The sequence below is a fragment of the Drosophila virilis genome, chromosome 2 (assembly GCF_030788295.1).
Source record: "Drosophila virilis strain 15010-1051.87 chromosome 2, Dvir_AGI_RSII-ME, whole genome shotgun sequence".
Classification (NCBI taxonomy): domain Eukaryota; kingdom Metazoa; phylum Arthropoda; class Insecta; order Diptera; family Drosophilidae; genus Drosophila; species Drosophila virilis.
Window position 1 is genome coordinate 10,043,619 of NC_091544.1, and position 21,033 is coordinate 10,064,651.

Here is a 21,033-nt window from a genome sequence, read left to right on the forward strand (position 1 = left end):
TTAGTGAATAATTGCATTTTATATAAAATTTGAATGTGAAAAAATTGTAGATGTTGAAAATATATTTTTAAAAATGTATATACGTATTTTAAGTGTATATATAATACGATTCTTCAATTTTATAGCACATGCACTTGTCCAAATAATAAATAGCACAAGTACGCCTGCAAATATGCACAATTCTTGAATTAATAACATATGTATGCACATTCATACAGACATATGTTAATGTGCACACACACATATGTATGTGCCACTGCATCGCTTAAAACTCTTTTGTTCGCAAAACGAGAGACATTAAAAAAGTTTTGCATACCACTTAAAGCTAATCATGGAGTGGATCTATAAACTATACTAGAATTAAAACTCGATTCCGAAATATAAAGTTCATTAAGTTTTCTGCGAAATAGAGTTTCGTGTCTGCCAGATGAGAAAATAGCAAACGTGCCGCAGCTTAGACAGACTCTTATCTCTGTCCAGCTAGCTGTGATGCTGTGATACTGTGACGCCAGAGCGCAGATCGTCACCGATCGAGGATGGTACCACTAACATGATTAGTCGCTATCTGCATTGTGGTCCCAAGTGCTATGACATGTTGTTCGCAGCGCATGTTCAATTGACAGAATTGTGCCCGGTGCTGATTCCGATCATATGGCAACCGATAGCATTTTGCACAGTGAGGCGTATGCTTAATCTAAACGCACGCACACTCATACGACTGGGTAGCTAGCGTTGGTGTGAAATGTATGTTCGTTTATAGCTAAACATTTGAGTAAATATTACCGCTGCCGGCAGCAAGTGACGTGCATCGTATTTGCCACAAAAATTAACACCTATCATTCGATAGTTATATATGCCCGACTACTTAGAGTATGGAGGCCGATAAATATTACTATGGGACGACTATTTGGGCTTTCACTATGAATGGCTGCGTGTGGTCGTAGGTCTTTTGAATATATATGTATAAGCGGCATGTGGCAGTGGCAGTGGCAGCTGGCAGCGACCAAAATAGCGTTTGACAAGCGGCAAGGAAAACAAACACGGAAATATTTGCACTGGCTATAGAGCGCAACAGTTGAGCCAAAGAAACGCAAATAAATAATAATAAATAAAACTGGTCGATTTAATTATGACTATAAATCGAATTTATATGCAAATTATAGTCGCTTTCTTGGCCCCATCGCCCTCAGCGTAAACAACAAATGGATGTCTCTACAAATATTCAACCCAAAGGGTGTGGATCTATGTATAATGCGATTACGGGCCGAGATGAAGGCTATCAATTTATATTATGAATTTCTTGTGACGTGGACTTCCCAGAAGTATCAGATTGTAAATGTATAAAATTTCTGGCCATATTCGAACATATTTAAGAACTGCATAATGGCATAAGGAACATATTGGGCATATGCCCAATCAAAACGACATTCCCATTCACCTCGATCCATAAATCATGGCTACCAAATGTATAAATAACGCCCCGGCAACCACACATAGTTTGCAACATTAAACCGCAATACCTTGTCTAATTCCATGGAATCGAAACAAAGGCTTCATATACCACAAGCACCGAAAGATCCGAACGGCCAAACAGACTCCTTGAAATATTTAAAAAAAAAAAAAATAACAATATTTTGCGAACCATGCTATTAAAGTATCTTCCACTTTTTTTTATTATAATTTTTGTTTTATGGATTTTGAGCTCTGTTCGAATTCGGCTTTTGGCACTGCGCTGCACCCATTCGCATACAATGATAAAGCGCTGTTTCCTCTAGCATCGAAATATTGCTTTTAGATAGATAAAGAGATGAAGGCAGGCTAAGCCACTTTGACTGACTTCTGAATTCAGGCAGTAGTGTTTAGCATATAAATAAAGGTGGTGCGCCTTGGAGCCTCTGGCGCGTTCCCACTTTATATGCAAAGCGAAATGCGTCAGTTGATAATGCCATATAGCTATAGACTTATATTCGGCCATGCTGAAGCTGATGATCCAGCTGTGATGATGCCACCAAGTCACCAAGCCAGCATATCAGCAAGCCGTGATGACAGCAGTTTGTTTGAGATAATTAAATGGATGTCATAAAACTAAAATATAATGAAATTAGATGTAGAGTTATGTTACATGCTCCAGCTGAAAATGGCCAAAATGCGATAAAGCCGCTTTTAACAAAAACAAATGACACCAAATAAATAAAAAATCATTAGGAGTGTTTCTTCTGGTTTTCGGATCGACCATTATGGCTGCGGCGGCCGCGGGCAGACAAAGACCAAACACCAAATAAAGCATCGACCCAACAAGCAACATTAGAGAACATCAAGCCACAAACCAGATACAGCTAATTTTTCAGCTTTATAGGCGGTTCTGGCTTTGATGTAAGCCAACAAATCAGTAAAACAAATTATTATTTACCAAAATTCAAATATCTAGCTAATAACACTAAAATCGATTTGCCGAAAAAATTCATTCACAACTTGTGACAGGTCATTGAAAACAATAAAAAGCTAGTAAGGATGCTGAAGCAGTGAGTGCTCAACTAGCGGCTACCCTGCAGCTGGAAGTTTGCATTTTTTTTTCTAAATTTTTAAATATAAAAATGGAACGTGTATTCCAAAAGTTTGAAGTCTTGAGTCTTGATGCTCATTTGAAACAATTTTCAAATACAACCTTTGTTTATTTCTGGAACATGTCATTGTACCCCTTGGCATGTGCATAGGGTATTAAAGACAAAACAAAAATTAAACGCACACAATTATCAAAGGTGTTTTTTTGTTTTTTTTTTTTGCCTTGAATGGGTGACTGCGGCTGTGGATGGACATTGGTAAGCAATTATGCTAATGCCTGGCTAAAAATGGCTGACTAAAATCCATAATAAAATAATGAATAGCAGCACAGAAAACAGCGCTGCGAAATGAAACAAGATTCGAAGTCCGACATCTAAAAACTGAAATCTAAAATCAGTTTTAAGACCAACTGTTCACTAGGTTGAAAATGTTTAACATTAATCTTGACTGATAAATTAAAAAAGAATTAATTAATATCAACGGTGAACACTTGTCGCCTCACATCTCTGCCGCGCTGCTATTCTTGCTGACATTCGGTTTATTTTAATTTTTTAATCAGTTTGACAGTTTTTTTAACACGAAATTATTTGAGATTTTTTCAGTTTGTTATTTTTTATACACAATCGTGGGCTGCTAAATGCGGGCAGAGCGGGTAATCGGGTGTAATTTTTTATGTGGCTTTGCATGCAAAGCACGTAAACACATTGTTAATAATAATACCCAAAATTCAAAATTCAGAGCCAACAACTACAGCTGAAAACTGCCAACAACACCCCAAAGTCACGCCCCTACAAAACACTTCAATTTACGAGTATTTTTAAGCATTTTTTTCTCAGTTGAAATCATTTACTCGTTCTTTATGGAGCATTATAATGCTGACAAATTGTTTGTTGTTTAAAAAGGGCTCTGGTCACACCCTCACCAAATAATTTGCATGATTCGGGTAAATATAGCACAACAGGTCAGGTAACAAATAAACTAACTTTGTGAGCAGAATTTTCGTAATTCGTAATGCTTAAGAGATCGCGAATTGTAATATGACATATGATTTAATATAAATGTATATATATATATATATGTTTGGCATGGTAAATTTGGCCACACCGACCACTTCGTATAGGGTATCACCGATTCGTGCTTGAGCTGAGTTAAAATGTTTTTCTTTTTTGCATTTGGCTTAGCAGACAAATGTTCAATTTCTACAATTTGTTTTATTTTTTTTTCGCCTCATTTTTTTCGATGTCAACGAACGCTGAAAATTTTCTTTATACTCGTATTTATTTAAAGTAGACAAAATAAATAATACAAAAAATAAGCAAAATACTGAGAAACACGCGCAAAGCGTCGTACGACCGAAATCATACATATATATTATATACAATATTCAAATTCTAAACAGTATGCGAATTTCATTATTGAAATACAAATTAGACAGGGCATATAGAATCTTTACAGCAACTGTTTCAAACTCATGGCGCCACATAATAAATGACAGAAATTTATTTTTAAAAAATTATACAAACAAATAGTACAAAACAAAAAACTAGAATTAAAAAAAAAATTATTTTGTTTTGCACTATAAGAGCATTCAATTCTATTCAAACTGTTCGAATGAGTCTCACAATATAGTTCCACATGGGTTACCCACATGGCCAGAAAGAATCTTATCAGTATTTGAGCTGAAAATAATATATATATTTTTGCACAACTGATTGACGAACTGACTGACTGATTGATGATCAACGCGCAGGCCAAGCCAGAGCTAGGAAGCTGTTAGTTTTACTGTAGTTAAGTTGTGTCACGATAAGGAGGGGTTCTGGGAAATTCCACTCACAACTGTTAAAAAGTCGCTTAAAATGGTTTTATACAACTTTTGTGTTTACCCTCCAAACAGATTCAAATTCATTTTCAAATATCTTTGTGAAAAATGCGGCTATGGCTTGATTGGAAAATTGACTTAAATTTGAAGTAAAACTCCGGGACCGGGCAATGCCGGAAAATATCAGCTAACAGTCTATATATAGCATGAAACATGTGTCGGATCAGACAGCCGTAACGACTTCCTAATACGCAACCAACATTATTTATGAATTACATTTACATATATGAGTTCGTGTTGTTTTTCAATTTACACAGCCGCTTGCATTGGCAGCACCGCCTCTCATGCCGCCATTACATACATCATATATCGTCCTCGGCTCCATGTGAAGCCTAAGCTCTTTGGAACGCTGATAAAATGCTAATGGATAGTGTGGAATAGTTAATGGCTAGTGCCTGGCAGTCGACTAATGTTTTTTTTTTTTTTAACACAGGCAAAAGTGTCACGTTCCGTCACCCAAACAGATTGATTTAGCTAATTCTCACACCTCGTTGATTGTTCCCAAAACTTAATTATCCGCAATTAACACACAGCTCGTGTTGTTGTGCACATTCATGTGACAACTTGGTGAATTCCCGTAACTCTGACATACAAATATGTGCTGCATTTGCATTAAAACATTTGCAGACTTCCAGCTCACAGAACCATTAGATGCAGCTGCTGTAGGAGGACTCATACATGCCGTGTCGATTTCATAATATCAAATGATCTTTCGTGATAGTCGTATACTTCAAAGATTTTCACGAAGAGTCAATTTGTTGGAATCCACGTCGCTTGAAATCAAATAACACATTTCATACTTATGTGAGCTATGTGACTGAAACATCTGACCATATGAAGGATGAGAAATTCCGCCCGTAACTGTGGAAAATTGGCGGAAATCGAATGCATAAACCTTTTTTTCACTCATATAAAAATAGCTTTTGGTAATGTCTAATGCTTGAAAGAAATGTTAGAACACATCTAGACTGAAGTGTTACCTAAATCTAATATTTAGGGTTCTTATCAAATAATTAAAACAAAAAACATTAATCATCTGCTGATTCTGTGAATTTGCATAAAATAAGATAACACGTGTTGACTAACGGAAGCACATGTCTGAAGCAATAGCGCAAAATCTTATCGGTCATTTTGTAGCATTTATCTTAATGCACATGTATAAAATAATATATATATATATATATTGTAATAGGATAAGAGCATCATTGGTAACCCTAGCCAGGGTATTATAGTGTCACTATCTATGTTAATTATAACAGTACGATAAGTAAATATCGATAAAGAAAAGCGGCTGCAGAGAAGAAGTGGAAGGCAGTCTCTCTACAGTACTAGCAGTAAGAAGACGTGTTGTTAAAAATAAAAAGGCAACCCGAACATAAGTTAAATCAACGAAGAAAATCATACTATTACAATATCAGAAGTGGGATTGACTCAGAAAAAAAAAAAAAAAAAAACACAACAAAATGGAAAATATAAATATAAATGACGTGTCAATAGCGACATTGAAAAGTTGGTTGGCATTACTAAATTTGCCAACAGAGGGTACCAAAACTGAGCTGATGGCGAGATTAAATAAGGTACCAGTGGATATCCGAGACGATGCTGCAAAGGAACTTGAAGTTCAACGTAACAAGGAACAGACAATTGAGGCTCAAAATGAGTTGCAAAACATAATGCAACAACAGCGTGACGAAATAGCAAATGGCGCCGAGATGCTGAAATTGATGCGTCTCGAAATTGAAGCGTCTCGAAAATTCCTAGAAGAATTTCAAGTAACGGTGAACCGCAACTCGCTCATCGGCGGGAGCGACGGGGGAGAGCAAGAAAGTGAAGTCGGCGATTTATTGCAGCTAGAGGATGGTCACACTGAAGAAAGACCACGGTCGACGGATGGCAACGCTGGTGCAGCTGATTACACTGGAACGGATGGCAACGCTGGTGCAGCTGATCACGCTGGTGCAGCGGGCAACGCTGGGGCAGCTGGAAGGATCGACGAAAGTGGCAACGCTGTCGGAGGCAACTTAAATAATTGCATCCAAACTGGAGCGATGATGTTAGCCAAGGAAATTTTATTAGAATTTACTGGAGAAAGTGAGGTGCGTAAATGGGTAATGCAATTCTTCAATGTGGCCAAGATCTACAGACTAAATGATATGCAACAGCACTTGCTTTGTATAAGCAAATTGAAAGGCGGTGCTTTGAAGTGGTTGCATGCAGACCCTATGCGCATCATTGCTCCGATTGACGAGATGCTAAATCAATTGGTTTTGGCCTTCGGGGGAGGATTTTCGAAGTCGGAACTACGACAGAAGTTCGAGGATCGGGTTTGGAAACCAGATGAGGTGTTCGCCACATATTTTAGCGAAAAAAGCATATTGGCACAGGACATCAACATTGATGTAGAGGAGTTAATGGAGGGTATTATTCGAGGCATACCTTGCGAAAACTTGCGCACTCAAGCTAGTATGCATTGCTTTACCAATCCGGCTCAAATTTTACGTGCGTTTGCAGCTATAAAGTTGCCAATTAAACGGGTACGAAACCATGTAGTGAAACAAACTGCACAGGAAGCACAGGCGGACAAACAACAACGTTGCTACAATTGCAATGTTAAGGGCCATTGGGCCAAAGATTGTTTAAAGCCCAAACGGGAGGCAGGATCTTGCTATGCGTGCGGCTCAAAGGATCATTTAATAGCAGGATGTCCAAATAAAAAGTATGATATGGAAAACAAATATGTAAGATACTTAAGAATTCATTTTAGTAACTCATTTAACAAATCAATAATTGCAGAATGCCTTATAGACTCTGGCAGCCCTATTTCATTTTTAAAGGAAAAGTTTGTGCCATTAAAAGTAAAGCGCATGCCAGATGCAAATTCGTATGTAGGTTTAAATGAAAGTAAATTGAAAAATTTTGGAAAAATTTTATGTTTTATGAAGAAAAAGTTAATAAATGTTTATTTTAATGTTATAATTGTGGCAAATGAGTCTATGAGGTATGACGCTGTGCTTGGTAGAGATTTTATGGATTCTTTTGGTTTAAATATTGATTTAAGAACATTAAAAATTGTGAACGGGCATAAAGTTGATCACCAGAATAATGGTAAAAATGATATCATAGCTACAAGCTACAAAGAAAAACAAAAAAAAGTGGACGATGAAGATATCAAACACGAGCAAAATGAAACTATATTGTTAAATGATAAAATCGTTAATAAGGAAATAGTCAGTAATGAAACTGGTAGTGATGAATTAGTTAGTGAGAAAATTGTTAGTCCGGAAACGCTTGGTGATAAAGTTGGTAGTGATGAGATAGTTAGAAATAAAATAATTAGTGGTGAAATAGTTAGAAATGAAGTGATTGGGATCGAAACTGTTAGTGATGAGATAGTTAGTTATGGAGAGCTTAAGCTCGAACCTGATAGTGAAGAAGTTGTTAGCGATGAAATTATCTATAATCAAACCGGGATTGAAAAAGTGATTATAGAAGATATAGGAAACAGTGCAGTTAAAATTAATAATCATGTTAATGAAGCGCCAGTGAATAGCGAAATCATGGGAGTGTTAGAAGAGAATTTTGAGAAGGATATCTTAACAATAAGTTGGGAAGATTCTAACAAAAGAGAAAATATATATATTTTAAGTGAAGATATTGATTACAGCACAAAGTGTGAATTTGAAAATTTATTTGAAAATACTTATGTAAAAGCGAAAAGGCCAAATCAGCCAAAATTAAGACATGAGTTAAGCATAAGATTAGAAAACGACAAAGTATTTAATTGTACACCTAGGCGGTTATCTTATATGGAAAAAGAAAAGTTGCAAGAATTATTAGACGACTATTTAAAAGATGGAATCATTAGGCCAAGTTGTTCAGAGTATGCATCACCTATAGTACTAGTGAAGAAAAAAACTGGAGACATGAGGTTATGTATTGATTTTAGAAGACTGAACAAAATTATATGTAGAGACAACTACCCGCTACCATTGATCGACGATTTATTAGACAGACTATGCGGAAAAACAGTATTTTCAAAGTTGGATCTAAAAAACGGGTATTTTCATGTTTTTGTTAATGAGCAATCTATTAAATACACTTCATTTGTTACCCCTTTAGGACAATATGAATTTCTTAGGATGCCCATGGGTTTAAAAACTGCGCCACATGTATTTCAAAGATTTGTTAATAACATATTTTGTGATATGATAAAAGATAATAAGGTAATTGTTTACATGGATGATATTATGATAGCAAGTACAAACATAAAGGAACACATGGAGACCTTAAAGGAAGTGTTTATAAGACTGGTGCAAAACAAATTAGAGTTGAAATTAGATAAGTGTGAATTTTTTAAAAGCAGCGTTAAATATTTAGGATTTGTGGTGGATAGTAAAGGCGTTAGGGCTGATGAAAAAGGGTTAGAAGCGGTTAAATCCTTTCCAATACCAAACAAAATTCAGGGAGTACAAAGTTTCCTAGGGTTATGCTCCTACTTCAGGAGGTTCATTTTAAACTTTTCTATATTAGCTAAACCCTTATATGATTTATTGAAAAAAGATAAGAAATTCAAGTTTGGAGAAGAGGAGTTTAAGTGTTTTAATATGTTAAAAGATAAATTGTTAGAGGCGCCAGTACTATCAATATATAATTACAAAGAAGAAATAGAACTACATTGTGATGCCAGCGCAGTGGGATTTGGGGCTGTTTTATTTCAAAAAAAAGAAGATAGGAAATTACACCCGATTTTTTATTTTTCTAAAAGAACAACCGAAGTAGAGTCTAAATATCATAGTTTTGAGTTAGAAACGCTAGCCATCATTTACGCATTACGCAGATTTCGTATATATCTGCAGGGAAAACGATTTAAAATAATGACAGATTGCAACTCTTTAACTTTAACGCTTAACAAAATAGATTTAAATCCGAGAATTGCTAGATGGGCGTTAGAACTACAAAATTACGATTTTGAGTTAGTGCATAGATCGGGCAAGCAAATGCAACATGTGGATGCGTTAAGCAGATGTTATGAGGACATTTTAGTTATTGAATCCAATAGTTTTGAGGACAATTTAGTTATTTGCCAAAGCAAAGATGACAAACTGGTAGATATTAGAAAGATGTTAGAAAAAGAAGAGCACAAGCTATTCGAAATGAGAAATGGGGTCATTTACAGAAAAACAAATGATGGCAGATTAGTTTTTTATGTACCAAAGGATATGGAAGAACATGTACTTTACAAATATCATGATGAGTTGGGACATGCTGGGAGAGATAAGATGATCGATGCCATTGGAAAGAGTTACTGGTTCCCATATATTAAGGAAAAAGCAATAAAGCATATAGGGAATTGTTTAAAATGCATTGCCTTCGCCCCCAAGACGGGTAAGAGTGAAGGACTATTACATAGCATACCGAAAGGAAACAAACCGTGGGAGATGATCCATATAGACCATTATGGACCAATTAATGCAGGAAGGGCTAATAAATATATATTGGCGGTGGTTGACGGATTTTCAAAATTTGTTAGACTATATACAGCAAAGACAACAAGTACGAAAGAAGCGATTAAGGCATTAAAAGATTATTTCAGAGCGTATAGTAGACCTAAGTTCATTGTATCGGACAGAGGGAGTTGTTTTACTGCAAAAGAGTTTGATGAATTTTTAAAAAATGAGGGAGTAACGCATATTAAAATAGCAACGGGTTGTCCGCAAGCAAATGGTCAGGTGGAAAGGTTGAATAGAGACTTGGGTCCGATGATGGCAAAAATGGCGGAGCCAGAAAATGGTTTACATTGGGATGTTATTATAGAAAATGTTGAATATGCAATAAACAACACACAACACAAAAGCATAAAGAAATTTCCAAGCGAAATGTTATTCGGATTACAACAGAAAGGAAAAGTTGTTGATGAATTAAAAGAAAAATTAGAAGAGTTTACACAGGTGAACACGTGTGATAAAAGAAATTTAGAAAATATAAGAAAGAGTGGAGAAATATATCAAAAAGAAGCTCAAATCAGAAATGAAGAGCGGATTAATAAAAAGAAGAAAGTATCAGTAGAATATAAAATAGGTGACTATGTCATGGTAAAAAATTTTGATAGCACACCAGGAGTTTCAAAAAAGTTAATACCAAGATATAAAGGGCCTTATAGTATAGAAAAGATTTTAAAAAATGATAGATACTTGTTAAAGGATGTAGAAGGCTTTCAATTATCTCGCAACCCGTACGTTGGTATCTGGAATAGCCAAAACTTTAAGCATTGGATGCGAAAATAGGCAATAAGCATTAGTTATAAAGATAGATACACATATAAAAGACAGAGATCGGGAGCTCTCTTTGTCAGGATGGCCGAGTTGTAATAGGATAAGAGCATCATTGGTAACCCTAGCCAGGGTATTATAGTGTCACTATCTATGTTAATTATAACAGTACGATAAGTAAATATCGATAAAGAAAAGCGGCTGCAGAGAAGAAGTGGAAGGCAGTCTCTCTACAGTACTAGCAGTAAGAAGACGTGTTGTTAAAAATAAAAAGGCAACCCGAACATAAGTTAAATCAACGAAGAAAATCATACTATTACAATATATATATATATATATATATATATATATATTTATGTGTGTATATTTGTGTGAAAATAAATAGGCCTATCTTCTGACGTAACAGACAATCAGGGAGAGACAAAAAAAGTCAAGATTTACTTAAACAAAAAGCTCATTATGCTATACATGATTAGTCAACACATTTGATCAATATCTGTATTGCTTATACTCTGTTTTGATACCCTTAAATAAGCTTATTTCTAATGCTTTTCAAAATAACTTTGATTTAAAGCGTGGTTTTTCCTGCTAGCTATGGGGATTTGGTGCGTTCCCAAGGGAACTGCTGACAAATCGGTTTCTCTTTTTATCCAATACTCATACATTTTAAACAATTTGTCCATTTGCTAGTTGCGCGAAATTGAATTTTTATTATATTTTATTTTATTTTTTTTTCATTTTTTATTTTTTTTATTATTTGTTGTTATTTTTTTATTTTTACTGTCTGTGCAGCGAAGCGTGTGTATTCAAATGCGATGGTCAAAGCGACGACGCTTTCTTTGTGTCTCTTTGAGCTTTATTTACAAAAAGTAAATACAAACAGAATATATATATGTATGTATATGTACAAAAAACAGAAAACAAAAAAAAAAAAAAACAAAAAGAGCGAAGCAGACAAAAAATAGCGACAAATCAACCGAATTTATAAAAGAAATTAAAGAACTCGACAAATCGATGCGAAATCGAAGCAATAAATTAAAATGAGCGAGCCCCAAAAGAAAAGACCGAAAAATCCAAAAAACGAAGGGCTAGGCACGCCAATGGCAATCTCTATGTTGAAGTATTTACCTGTTTGTCGACCAGCGCGGGCGTATAGATGAATTCCTTTTTGGATGAGTAGACCTCCGGCGGCTTGCCTTTGAAGGAGTATCGCAGGACATTGTCGTCGAGGTCGGCGACTGGGTCTCTTAAGAATTCATTCAGGCCCTCCAGTTGGTGCTGGCTCTCCGGCTCCCTGAATGGTAATTCGCTGGCCTTTGAAGCGGACTTTGTGCGATTTGGGAACCATCTGTGATCATCGTATAGCCAGCGAGCCTCGTCCGTCTTTGGCATAGAGGTGCTCTCCACGTCGATTTCACGTAGCAGTTGTTGGACCTCTGCTGCGGCTATTGACTGCTCCGTCCGTGTCTCCGCATTAGACATGGCTACCTGTTGCTGGGCTTCGAGCTGTTGGAGCTGTTGAAGCTTTTGGAGCTGTGCTGTCAAACACCCGCCAAACAGAGCACGTGCAAAAATGTGCGCGAAAAGTGGTCGAATTTTTTGGCCAGCACTACGGCACAAGGTAGCTTTAGGGTCGCAATCGGGCTGCGGCCTGTTAGCCAATTATGTATCTATTATGTTGATTTTGCGAGCTTTGCTTATTTTGTTAATTGAAATGCGCCGGTTGCCGTGCCCGCTGCTGCTGCTGTTGCTGCCGTCACAGCACGCGCACACTCACGCACCCGCGACTGAGGCTGGGGCTGAGGCATAAACCAACATTGATATACAGAATTGTGTCTTGAAGATAACTGCTGTTGGCTGTCGGCTGGCAGCTGATTCTAATCGTATAGCCAGTAGTAGTACTAGTGCGTAAAATAAAACGATTTCAAGAAGTTAGCAACAGTTGGCCACTAAAGAAGCAACAATAAGATAAATACTGATAGGGAGACGTACATATGCATACAGGTATGAGATACATATGTACATAAATACATGCAGACAATGTACGTATAAAGTTCGCGCGCTATGGCTTAAGCAGAGCCAAAGAAGTGCCCAATGTTAATTCGCATTTCTTTCTTTTACGAGTCACAGATACACATCGCACATAGATACATTGGGCCATACAAGCTCAGTACATGTGTATATCTGTATCTGTATATGTTTATAGATTTTTATGCACTTCATGTATTTATTTAGTTGCTTTTCATGCTGCACATTCAACTTTACTTTTAACAACTTTCTGCAATTTTTGACTTTTTATTTCATTATTTGTTGTTTTTTTTTTTTTTTAGCTTTTTCTCATTGTGGCATCGTTGGCAACATCTAGAGAAGGTTGCCGAGTCCGACTCAAAGTTGACCACACAAGCATACGCACACCAGCACACAGACACAGTCACAGTCACACTCACATGCAGACGCACAGGTACGCATGCGCATGCATATCCATGTTTATATCCATAGCCACATTCTTATCCAAACGCACGGGCAGGGCTATTATCACATAGTTTATTATCATAACTACCGTTAGTAGTAGCATAAGCTATCACGACGCGTAGCCTAACATTATAATTATATGATTTAAGGTACTTGTGGTCAGGAATGGGATATGATCGACTGCCACACTGCCTGCCAAATTGCTGCGCCCGCAAAATAAAAGACGACAATAATGTCAAAAAAAGTCGAAAACATAAAACAAAAATTCAAAAACGTTTCGCGCGTTGTCGCTCGCTCGAGTTCGCTCTAACGACTACTTCTGCTCATACTCTTGGTCGACTATCAGCAGCCGCAATTCTTCACACACACTCACACACACACATATATACACACACTGGCACGCACGCGCACAAGCACACACACGCTTACACTTATACACTGTAGAGTCGACGCTCTCATTTAGCATATCAATGTGCGGGCATTTTTTTGGCTTTTAATCGGCAGAGCTTAATGGATCATGGTTTTATGTGCCAGCATATGCAAATGCTTCACTACGTCCTGTGTGTCCCGGATGCCACAGTGTACACGCCAATGCCAGAAGGCCACCGCATCTCCCTTGGCTGCCCGGCTTGGAGCCGATCCAAACCGAACTGAGCCGAGGTGTGCTTTTACACATGTGCCATCGAAAACATGTGGAACGATCTTATATACATATACAGCCAAACAAATACACATGGAGAGGCTCATGTCTACGAAACACGAAGCGGCGAGCTTTAAAGAGCGTATGGAAGACTCTCTTAGCACGTTTCGCCGCTTCGGCAGAAATTTTTAAAAACACGCTTACGCATTGGCTCTCTGTTGTGATGATAAGTTTTACTTATTTATTTGTTGTTGAGCAGTTTCTGTAACCTCCGAATTCTCATTTGATTTTCTTTCTCATTTGCCGACATTTTACCTGTGACGCTGGGTAAAGTACATGTACGAATGCCCTTTAGATGATATTGGATAATCTTATTAAGAGCCGGCATTGAAGTGAAATTTATCTTTTTACCTGATTATCCGTAAAATTAAAAAGTTTATTTTTACTATTCCAGTCAACTTACACTGTATCTATTCTACACGCCGCAGATCAAACACATTGTTGTGAGGAGATAAGAGAATCTCGTAAGTAGTCCGATGTTGATAAGATTTTACTCAAACATGCGAATCATAGTGAAGCCAATAAATGCGAAGCTTGGTTAAAATATCTTGACAAACAGAAAGTTTGATCGTAGAAAAAAAAACTGCTTAATTTCGACTGATCTTTTCTATTACAGCTATTTGATGAAGTGGTCCGATTTGGATCAAATTTTGCTTACATGAGAGATGCTTCATACTTTATGCAAGATCGGCCCCACTCGATCAGCTTCAAAATTATTTTTAAAACTCTCTATATAAACACGCTTTCGCAACTTCGAAAAATTTTCGGAAAATATTTGTAGGACATTTTTGGATTTACCATCAGCCTTTAAGATCTTTGGGATATCAATCCTGGTCGGAAAAGTGAACGCCAAAGGTCTTAAGCAAAATACTTGAACCGGGCAAGGTCGAAGAAATTCAAGCTAATAATATTTAATATTTGTAACTTGTAGAATAACAATGCATTATTATTGACCACATAAATGTTAAATTTATTGGTCAGCTCTTTGCTTTTAGTCAGCTTATAGCTAGTTTTATAACATTCGTAGCAGTCTGACCTCATCAGAGGCCCAAAATAGCTTGACTCTATCAATATCATATTAATACTAAGAACAGATCTTCGTACAGTGCTTCTATGCGAAATTACCATATGTAGCAATTGACCTTTTTGCATGTACAAATATTCTCTTTAATCAAACGCAGCAGCCGCAGCATTAATCAATTAAAAGACGAGCGCTCGTTAGCCATATTAAAATATAGTTGAAAATTAAAAATCCATTTCGCAAAACTCTTGCTCTGCAGTCATAAAAAATGCTCGAAATTATTATTATTATTTTAATTCGGCAATGCTCAAATGCTAATGAATAGCACAAAAGCGAGCATGGGCTAAAATTGCAGACGCATTGGAGCTCAACAACGTGCAAGGCATGTTGTGTAATTAACAACAGTCAAATTTGAATTACAGGAAGAAAAAACGAAAACAACATAAAACAGAAGCCAAACAGCAAATGTTACAAAACATCACTAAAACTAAAATGTAATCTTCAAATACCCTGTATTGATCGCTATAAAGGGTGCGGTCTGATGATACATATGCCTATTATAACATTTGTTTATTAGAACAAACATTCTTAATAGCTCCGGCTAAGATTGTCATTGGATAAGAATTAATCTGGTTCATCTACGCAACATCAGAAGAGAAAGTGACCGCATGCTTTATATAGATGTTATCCATGAAAGATCACTTTAAGCCGATATACAGGGTATGGATTCATCGCCCATTCATAACAAGAGCAGAATAATTATTTACTTGTTTTTTTTTTTTTTAGAACGTTCTTAACAAGTCACCGAAGCTGAAATACACTTACAATACAAATAGAACAAGCCTGCAAAAGGAAATTACAAAAGTCTTTTAGCTGATCAAATTATAACCAAGCACATGTCTTCAAACATTGCCTTGTCAAACCGAATGAAGAAGTCATGGTAGCTTGCATAAGGTCGGTATACATAGTCTAAAAGCGTGCAGAACAGAGCGCAGATGTTAATAATCAAACGCACTTGAGACAACGAAGACATCTGAGTTTCTAAGGCGGAATCATGCAGGCACTGGCCGCTGGCCGCTATGTATCCGCAGTTACTCGCAGCTATTTGTAGCTGGCCCAGTCTATCTTAATAATTAACGCATTTAGATCATTTAGAATGCCGACAGCACGCGCAGCTATCAACTTTTGTTTAGCTGGTCCATCTACAATCAACAGATCTACAGCAATCGCATTGATCGTATCTTACGGATGCAATTTTTCCGCACGGGTCAGCGGCGGGATCGCCCCAAACTCAACTCGTTCAATCGGGCGCAACTTAAGTCCAAATTTAGATGTGTATAGTATTACGTATATGGTTCTTCATCCAACAGACTGACAGTGCGTCTGTTTATCCGACCGTGCGGCCACGCGCTGGCCTCTTAGTCATTTTGTGGTTGTGGTGCCTGTGAGTGTTTTAATAATTTGATGTGGCCTTTGCTCGTTTTCTGTATTTCTTCATTTGTTTTTTTTTTTTTTTTTTTTTTTTTTTTTTTGCTAGCATACTTGATTAATAAATATTGATCCTGATTGAATGATGGAAAGCTTACGAAAACTTAAATGACCATGCGGCGAGCGGACAGAGACCAGCTGAGAGATGGGAGCTATAGAGGCCAAGCAAACTATTATTATTATGAGCTCAAGTTTTGAAGTTCGTTTGGCAGCTGCTCAATCAAATCAAATATTTGGGCTAACTAAACACAAACCTTTTTGACATTCACCCCCTCTGGCCGTTACCATTGTCGTCATCGTATCGAAGATGTATATATTTTCAAAGTGCGCAAAAATCAAACTCAATTACGTGCGCTGTCAATCAGCGGCAGGAATCGAATTGGGAATCGGTCAAAGACATGCGTAAGAGTGTGCCAGTGCGCAAGTTGCGTGGCCACTGGTCGCTGGCGTATGTATCTTAAAGATACATTTCGCTTAAGTGTAGCACATAGATCATCCATTCAACTAAATCCACATATGTACATTTATAGATTCATTGCACGCGTATGACAACAGACAGATTTTTTAGAATCATTCCCAGATGGCGATGTGCGTTGACCCTGAGACAAACGCCCACGCAATGCGCAAATATAAACTAATGTATATATACAATATATCTTTGTATGTATCAAGAAAGAGAGAAGGAAACTGTCTATGTCTGTGTGCGTGTGTGGAGAGCTAGACCATAGGGCATGCAAATTAGAGGCACAGACTTGCAAATATATTCGTATAAATATCAAGATGGCAAAGACTTCAAATAAAACACTTGAGGAATCGACTTTGATATACACCATTATACAAAACGATCCACTAGATGCTGTCTTATCAGAATCCATTGATGAGTTAATTACGACCAGTGTCTGCACAACACAAAATTTACATTAAAGTAGTGTACACTCAGTATCCCATGCATATTGCTTATATAAAATTGCAATATAAAATGAATACAAGACAAGGTTTGTCAACACCTTAAACTATCCGTTTTATCTACAATGCTGAACGAGAATAAGCATATATAAAATAAAATGATTGCAAGTGTCAGTTCAAATTGGAATTAGAGACTAAGCTTAGAAGTTATATTTATATGCCAATATAAACAGAGGTAATATCAATTCATTTATTCCACCAGAGAGGCTTGGATTTTGCGGAGGTGTGAGACACCTCTCAAAGATCCTTAAGGTTTATCTCAATAGTTTAGCACAATAGTTTCATGCAATTATTTTCCGCAATTTTGACATACAGGAAAGTATATTTGATCAAAAACTTGCTTTAGAAACCAAGTTTAAAAAGCGGCAGAACCTATAATCCAAATTGTCTATCGAAATAGAGTCAAAGGAAGACTTTCGAATTAAATGTGTTATAGTTAAATGAAATGTTACACTTAACTAGATCAAACATATTGAAACTTAACATCAGCACATCTGAACAGTGTAAGTATTAAGGTAAGGTTGTAAGTTGTAGTAAACAGTATAGTAGTATTTCACCATTGTTCTACAGTTGTAACCGACTCTACCTTTTATTTGTAATATATTCACAGTCGATCACTGACAAGTCTTTTTATGCATAATCAACTATGTCATCGGTTGTTGCCTTTGTACATTCTTACAATAAGTTAAATAGCTCTGTTGGAAATTAAACAGCAAACTATGCAGTTGTGCCTTTTCTGGAAAACAACCGCCTTTTTTATTAAAGACTCTACAAGCACCTCTAAGCCCGACTTGGCAGTTAATATTTAGCTAGTTAAGCTTTACAAATTATAGCGTGAATTTCGATTAGACGCTTAGCTAGGGAGTTATTGGTCATATCACATTTTTGTATATTAAGATTTCAATTTAAAAACGGGCACAAACTATAATCAGAATATTCAAAATCAAATCAGAGAAACATCTCGGACTAAAAGGAATTTTAACTGTATTACGAATTTCATGCTAGCCTTGATGCTCGACCTGGGCTAGTTTTTAGCAAATGTCTGGATATCTTCAAGTCTATCAATTGCTAGAGAACATTTTCCTGTTTTTGTTGTGCTTGCGACTGCACGTTTATAAATCATTATGACAATTTGCTGGCGCTACCGTTGCTAGTGACTGTGCCCCTTGCGACTGGCTAACCCCGCTGGCATTATGCAAGAAACTGGCGAAGAGCTCACAATATAATTAAAATGCGCGTCAAATGCTTAAAGTCGATAGTTCAAGGCAGCTGAAGGTGTAAACCTCAGCTGTTTTTGGTTGCTTTAGGCGGAATTCACGTCGAAGAGGCAGAGTATGGCAGCTGCAGCCAACAGCTGTGCCTATCGTCAATGATGATCAATTGAAGCCACAGCTAAGTGGCAAGTGGCAAGTGGCGAGGTGTATGCGTGTGTGTGTGTGTTGGTGTGTGTTAAAGTTGTCGGCTTATCGAGTACCATATGCAATTCTATGGAATAAGCTCATTTCACATACCATAAACAAGAGCTTAAACTTAAGCAATCAGACATAAGCCGCTCACATCGGTTTCTGCTTGGCCGTCTGCAATTGGAGAGCTGCTCCGTTCACAGCCAAAATCGCATTCGCGAACTCTTGCTGCTGACAAAGCGCAGAATCGACACATATGCAACAACAACAACATTTTCGGCTGGCTCTTTTATTTCTAATATGTCTTGGCATTTAATGCATATTCATAAATTTGATAAAAAAAATATATATATGTATAAATATATGTTTATATACATACATATATGTGCATTCAATTTCGTTTTCGGAATCAATGAACCAAGAAACTAATAAGAAATACAACATTGCACTTCTTATATCGGGGCTTAGAGCTTACATTTTATATGCATGTCGATTCATTGAACAAAACAAACACAATTTTTCAATTGAAGCGCACAATTGTAAGTTGAGAATCAGTTACAGTTGAGTTATGTATATATATATATGTATATTTATATATATATATATTCTGTAACATTGGTTGGCAACAGCAACTCAATCAACTATGATCACAGGAATTGGCAGATTTTTAAAAACATTTTTGAAATTAGATTCCTATTTAGCAAGTGCCAGACAATTGCATTGCTCTATTATTAGAATCAAAGGAATATTGATGATTTTGAATGCATTTTAGTTAGAAAAATGAAAATTATCACAAGTTTCAGCCCACATTGCGATTGGACGTTTAGTTATGGAGTAATGACCATTAAAGATTGTTTCCAAAAACTATGAAAATTTTAGATGTCAATTAAACAACTCTAATCGAATTGGTCTACCGAGTAAACTTAACCTTACATACAATATTAATATTAATATTAATATATTAAACAATACAAAATTAATCAAAAAAAGTGAAAAGCAAGTGGTAAATCACGTTTTGAATAATACTTTAAATATATAAATATGCGAATAGTCGCATCATGCGAGACATTGCGAGTATTTGTGACGAGAAAAGTATGCAACGTTTTGTGTTCAGCCCTTGGGATATTATGAATATATATGAGGTAGCCGAAAACATAGCGTTGTTCAAGACATATAACTTCAGTATAATGCCTTTTCCAACACTACTCAATGACACGTGAACAACCACCTAGGGTAACTCACAAGTGAATGAAAGCCAGTTTAAACAGAACGCACCATCAGAACAGTCGCTAAAATGTACGAGGGCGAGGAAACGGGTTACCAGGACAACGAGAATGGTAACAAAGAGTCGCCCAAACAAAAACAAAGGAAAACCAGGAGAACGCCAAGTGTTCAAAAAGTGAATGATCCAGGTGTCAGAGCCCCGGCCAGCTATTTTACTCTATGCATCACGGGTCAAATAGTTTCGGCCACATTTCCACTGGGTCCTGACAAGGATTACATATTCTGTCGCTATGAGCTGGTAGCAGGCCCAGACTGGCAATTGGCATCTGGCCCGCAACACGGCATCACACAGATGGCAACCATCAAGAGTGGCCACTTTAACGACAAAATCGTCTTCAATATGCCCATCGAAGTCTCGTACAAAAGCACCAGTCCCTTTGGCTGTAAGTACATGGGTGCTCGGCTTGACTTACTTGCTCTTACAATAAACTCTTTGCAGGGCCACAAATTATAGTCAGCGTGTACGGACAGAATGGACTCGGAAGCGAGAGTTTGTTGGGCTATGCACGCGTACATACGCCCGTCTTCGGAAGCCGCCGCCAGGATGAACCGACGTCCAGCTTAAGTGAAACACCTATCCTAATGCCCAAATGCCCGAATATGATAGCCGATATAACCAGTTGGTTGTTGCGGCGCCAGCCGGAGCTAAAGGATCCCAAAATACTGCTGGACAACACACAATGCAAGGGTAAGTTACAATATCATAGAAGTATGTAAAGTTCTTCCTGCTCCTTAGTAAAGTTCCTATATGTTCGCTTCAGGTCTATCCATGGAATCATATGGCACCCTGGAGTTCCAGCTGAATACAGTAATGAGAGGAGCGCGCAAGCTGGGCTACAATTGGCACGCCTGAATTCGGATCGGATATATAACCAATATCCGATATATATCCATGTGAATAAAACGTTAATTTGACGACGCTGCTTTCAGCGAAGCGACAAGCGACAAAGCATTTGTCCTAATCAAATTGGCTTCGTGGCGGGGGTGGT

General features: G+C 37.1%; 3 protein-coding genes across 16 annotated transcripts in view; 2 read left to right on the top strand and 1 right to left on the bottom strand.

Annotated features, from left to right (window-relative positions):
* Nucleotides 1–13,474, bottom strand: part of AdamTS-A (ADAM metallopeptidase with thrombospondin type 1 motif A) — a 45,095-nt gene extending 31,621 nt beyond the window's left edge. Inside the window, exons 1-2 of one of the 3 annotated variants that reach the window (XM_015172147.3) lie at nucleotides 13,336–13,474; nucleotides 11,839–12,611 (exon numbers count right to left, since the gene is read on the bottom strand). In XM_015172147.3, the coding sequence (XP_015027633.1) occupies nucleotides 11,839–12,192 (354 nt within the window). In that variant the 5' untranslated portion in view covers nucleotides 12,193–12,611; nucleotides 13,336–13,474. Of the gene's footprint in view, nucleotides 1–11,838; nucleotides 12,612–13,157 lie in introns of all 3 variants that reach the window. The other 2 variants (XM_015172150.3, XM_002054257.4) reach the window with 2 other exon arrangements.
* On the top strand, nucleotides 5,609–20,049 carry LOC26531434 (uncharacterized). Of its 12 annotated transcripts, none has more exons than XR_011416253.1 (6): nucleotides 5,609–7,157; nucleotides 13,041–13,171; nucleotides 13,687–14,767; nucleotides 15,326–15,623; nucleotides 15,690–16,347; nucleotides 16,441–18,114. XR_011416253.1 is itself a non-coding variant. In XM_070207602.1 (3 exons), the coding sequence occupies exons 1-3, from the start codon at nucleotides 5,905–5,907 to the stop codon at nucleotides 19,995–19,997; spliced, it is 1,389 nt and encodes a 462-aa protein (XP_070063703.1). In that variant the 5' UTR covers nucleotides 5,611–5,904; the 3' UTR covers nucleotides 19,998–20,049. The 12 variants fall into 12 exon arrangements, 4 of the variants coding, with proteins under 4 accessions (XP_070063703.1, XP_070063705.1, XP_070063704.1 ...); XR_011416254.1 differs by having other exon boundaries at nucleotides 13,687–14,346; nucleotides 15,064–15,623; XR_011416257.1 differs by having other exon boundaries at nucleotides 5,611–7,157; nucleotides 14,277–14,346; nucleotides 14,499–15,623.
* A 5-nt stretch (nucleotides 20,050–20,054) lies between these two features.
* Nucleotides 20,055–20,993, top strand: B9d1 (B9 domain-containing protein 1). Its single transcript, XM_032439356.2, has 3 exons — nucleotides 20,055–20,427; nucleotides 20,484–20,732; nucleotides 20,806–20,993. Exons 1-3 carry the CDS (start codon nucleotides 20,055–20,057, stop codon nucleotides 20,895–20,897), a joined length of 714 nt encoding a protein of 237 aa, XP_032295247.1. The 3' UTR covers nucleotides 20,898–20,993.
* Nucleotides 20,994–21,033: the final 40 nt, after the last annotated feature.